At 42.6% G+C, this 4,556-nt stretch overlaps 2 protein-coding genes across 2 annotated transcripts in view; one reads left to right on the top strand and one right to left on the bottom strand.

The window, feature by feature from the left end:
• SARC_00791 (hypothetical protein) overlaps positions 1–953 on the top strand; it is a gene marked incomplete at its 5' end in the record, with an annotated part of 4,687 nt that extends 3,734 nt beyond the window's left edge. Inside the window, 2 exons of the mRNA XM_014305472.1 lie at positions 232–456; positions 598–953. Coding sequence (XP_014160947.1) covers positions 232–456; positions 598–912 — 540 coding nt within the window. The 3' untranslated portion in view covers positions 913–953. The remainder of the gene's footprint in view (positions 1–231; positions 457–597) is intronic.
• A 114-nt stretch (positions 954–1,067) lies between these two features.
• SARC_00790 (hypothetical protein) lies at positions 1,068–4,095 on the bottom strand (the record flags this gene model as incomplete). Its single annotated transcript, XM_014305471.1, has 6 exons — positions 1,068–1,617; positions 2,006–2,124; positions 2,480–2,717; positions 3,224–3,363; positions 3,514–3,696; positions 3,965–4,095. Coding segments are annotated over 6 exons (1,148 nt in total), but the record flags the coding sequence as incomplete, so codon positions are not given.
• Positions 4,096–4,556: the final 461 nt, after the last annotated feature.

Here is a 4,556-nt window from a genome sequence, read left to right as displayed (position 1 = left end):
CGTGTGTGTATGTGTATTATATATATATATATATATATATGTGTGTGTGTGTGTATGTATGTATGTATGTATGTATGTATGTATGTATGTATGTATATATATATGTGTATATATATATATATATATATATATACAGGTCCTCATATACTGGAGGTCAAGTGTACAGATACTATCGTACATACAAATCATCAGCTGAGGCTAAGGTACAGGCATACTATGCACTACTCACAGGTGGTGATCCACTGGCTCCCCACTAATTGCATGAACATCTCCTATGCGACTGTCAATCTGCGAGTGGCTGGTATGCTGCTCTCAAACGATGGTGCAAAATTTCGAGTGTTCTCAATTACTGTCGATGGAACGCAAATCAGCGTCGTGACTGAAAGTGGTGAAGCGTACTCGCCATCCGTTGACGAGCTTGCGGACTTCCTGGCCTGTCAACTGGCCGCGGTGCAGGTAAGACGCCGTTTTTTGTTCGGATGGGGGGTTTTTTTTGTGTGCTCACGTTTGCATGCTCGTGCGCTCCATTCGTCTTCATTTTGTAAACTAGGCTACCATTCAATAGTTGACTGTTCCTTGCTATTACATTTCTTGCAGCTGGACGCTATGGTTCTGGGAGCACGAGTGCTTGGTTGGACTTTGCTGCGTAAGGACTCGTCACGGCAGTGTATAGCATCACAATTTAGCATGACCATTCGCAGCGGTATGACTGTGCTTTCCATCAAACTAGTACCAAATGCAGAAACGATGAAAATTTCGGTGGAGCTGAGCGGGAGAACGGGCTCGGCTACCTTGTATGGCAAGCCTGCACATAAGTTGCTGGCATTGGCCTGGGACTATACGCCTGAGAGATCACTGAGAGAGAAATTGAGTTTATTGTTGTTCCAAGCCTCTTGCAATGCAATGCCGTAGCCATGGCGAATAAAAGTCTCAAGACCAGGCTGTGGGTGTTGCAACTGATTCCCTTGTTCGTGTATGAAATATGAAATTATATTTTATCTGCAGATATGTCAGTATCTTGAAAAACTTTTATCAGCCAACTAAAAAGTTGCAATACACGGTAGGGGGTCAGAAGTCGAAATGACGTTGTGTGATATGTTATCGTTGGTTCGACCAATCGAACCGACTTTAATCAAAACTCATAAGCCTGTCCCAGTACTATCATAGTTACGCCTGAAATACCAAATTACGCCATGAATGTCTCGCAGATGACTCTACTAGATAACCTAAATATCGACAGTTAAACGCACCAAAACTAAACGTAGATTACATTGCCACTTTCATTGTGCTTCAGATGGTGTATTCGGCTCGGGTGAGCGATCGCCCTCAGAAGCTGAGTCGAAATCATCCGAGGACGAACTTGTTGCATTATCTGCTGTATTATAACCCTCCGATAACTCTGGGGAGCGACTTCTCTGGACGTTGCCTTTGCCATTCTGTTCATCTGAATTGTTATTGGTATTCCCGTCGGCGCCCGTCACCTCTACCGTCACCTTCGCAGCACCGTGAGTGTCGTGCTCCTCTGTTCCTGTGTTCTCTGAACTTTTGCTGTCTAGGCGCACACCTTGCAGTTCGTCGTTCATGCTGGCCATTGACGCCTTGCGACCTGCAGCGATCCTGCAAAACAGTATAATTGAGGTCAGCAAAATCTATAGCATTGTACGTACTGCCTTAAACACAATGTTAAAGGCTTCCACCATAAATGAAGACTTTGTCATAATCTCATATTACTGGGGTAAAGCCGATGGCAGTTCCACACTAAAATATATGTATAAAAACCGTTGGTTTTTGGTATAATATTATTTCAAAATTGAGCAGATGGTAAACTTGAGCCCGAACCAATCACAAAAAAAAATCGAAACGAATTGCTATTCCGCGCATTGGATTACCATTTAAAATTTATGTTGAAAACAATCATTCGTACGAACGATGCGTGCGCCGGCATGGTGATGCTAGAGATGTAGATACAATTCGGTTACACTCTGCAAAAACAATCGATACATACGCTCGTTTCCTTAGGTAAGTTCGTGTTAGAGCGGCAGTTTGCGACGCCTCCGCACTGCCAAAACTTCCGAATCCGTCGATGAAAGGAGTGATAAATGAAGGCAATGACGTATTCAGCCCCTGAGCAGAGCATTGATATATATATAAATATATATATATATAAAAGTGAGTACTATAAAGATCAATAAGATTCGGCAGACTCCCTAGTCATTGCGCTAAAATAGCGCACATCAAGTATCATGACTTGTAGTTGTCCGTAATTGCCACTATCAAGGCAGTACCCGTTTCCGTGACCACAAAAATGTTCTGAAATCCCAATTTTGTTTAGATATATCAACATTTTCAGACAACCATATATAAGATCGGACCCATACATCGTCCACCACAACAGTTTAATCAAAACTTGTACCATGGTCTAAACTGAAGCGCGACACGAGGCCCACGCATGTAGGTATCTCCGTAATTGCTCACATACCACGGTGATGTTCATGCAATGGACGCCTCCAGATACTTCCTGATAGATCAAAATCGACTTGGCCTTGCGGGTGGCGTCCGTTTTGTTTTTCGATCGCTTACTTCGCTCTAGTATAATGACCCTATCGATCAACATACTTGGTTCGAGACTAGACAGTTTCTCTAGATCGTCGGAGTCGTTAACTTCGTGAACTTTGAATTGTATAGTCATGTCATACACCATCGGGATGAGGGTTTTCCTATATATTTCGAAATCGTCATGGGAGAGAAATTAAATCTTGATGTGCGGTTCGAAAAGTGCGCCTCGTGCAACCTCCGGAAACTTGTTCCGGTGTACTGGTGGGACAGGGCAGACGGTTCAATGTTTTCCAAATGGTTCATGTACGACAAGAAGTCAGCGCGGTGCCAACCACAACTACTAAATCGAATAATATTTCCACAAATTCTACCAGTCGCCAAATGTTGTTTTGTAGACGTTGAGCAGGACACAATGCGCAAAATGCTTGAGAAAATTCAGAAGTTGCCACCTCTTGGTTGTTTTTGAGATATACCTTCGGCTATAGCTTCAATGCTAGTGCTAACAGTCTAGAACTGGTAACAATAAGTGTGCTAGTTTGCAATATTGTGTCAATTTTCAGTGCGCCACTACTCGAGCTTGGAGAAATTCAACACTATTTTTAACAATCTATTCCAACCTCCAAAAGGACAATTTCCATACTGAACCAACGGAAAGCAACCCACGTACGTGATGCGAAACGTGGTGTCATCAGGTACTTCATCCCAGATCTTCGGCCCGCCAGGTTGGCAAGCTTTGTGATATTCGAAACTCGCCAAGAATTGGGGTGTAATCTCGGCCAAAGTGATGTCTTTCAGAAGATAGTGAACCTGCGCTGAGCACCGTGAACATCTTAAAACATGCGTACCTAAACAAGCACTTTGACGCGCTGCAAAAAAAAACATTTTAGAACTCGACTCGAATTATATGTTTTCATCGAAAAAAAGGCTACACCGAATGCCCATCATCACTATACTTGCCTTAGTGATTATAACAGTGTATAGTTGAGCTTCCGTTCCATCATATATATCCACCACTGGAACATTATTGTCTTCCACCTCATTTTCGAATCCGGTGATGTTGATGACGCTGTCCACGATTTCAAGCTCGGCTTTATTGAGTGCTTCGCCGGGCTTACAGCAGAATGCGAACAGAGTTGCTCCCTAGTAGATAAGAAGAAAGTCTACTTGAATGACACAAGCTTATATACGCGATCGCTAGGTTGGCGCATCTCAACGACCAAAAAAAGCATATTCACTGCGCCGTATGGTTTAGAAGGGACATATTCACATAACTATCGCGAATTATTGCCTATCCATCGACTTATTTTCAAGTAGCCACTGTCGTCAACCGATTCAGAATACGGAGGCAATATAGATAAACATTTACTATTATGCACGCTTCAAATAAGCACCATGCACACAATTTTACCTTGTTAAGCAAACGCAGGTTGCGATGACTATCCAAAAAACTGTAGTGGCCATCGTGGTATGTTACCGCCTCACTACGGACTGGGAGACGCTGGCAAGTCAGAGCCGGAGCATCCTCACCCGGGATATTCTAAAGAAACGGTATGACAAGTGAGCGAGAGAAATGAAATGAGACCACACAGTCCGATACGAATGTGCACGAGCTCGGCGTATTAATTCTGCCAGAGACATCGATGGAACCATTTTGAAGTATAAGGATAAAAGACAGCCTTCGCAGTCATCATGCTTTTTCAAGTCATAAATTTGCAAGTACGATAGAACAAAAACGGTTCGTTCAGTAGTTTATTATAACTAGGCAACTCTCGCTATACGGATGCAACCAGCATTCCTAAATAACTCGACGGTTCTTTGGTACAACTTTATTCATAAGCATGCACAATTTTTCTCTACAGATCACCAATAAGTCCATATACGAGAATGTATTATATATATATATATATATTCATATATATATATATATGTGTGTGTGTGCGTGTGTGTGTGTGTGTGTGTGTGTGTGTGTGTGTGTGTGTGTGNGGTGTGTGTGTGTATAT

Source organism: Sphaeroforma arctica (assembly GCF_001186125.1).
Source record: "Sphaeroforma arctica JP610 unplaced genomic scaffold supercont1.28, whole genome shotgun sequence".
Classification (NCBI taxonomy): domain Eukaryota; class Ichthyosporea; order Ichthyophonida; genus Sphaeroforma; species Sphaeroforma arctica.
Note: the sequence above shows the minus strand (reverse complement) of the source record. Positions and strands in the feature narration are given on the sequence as shown.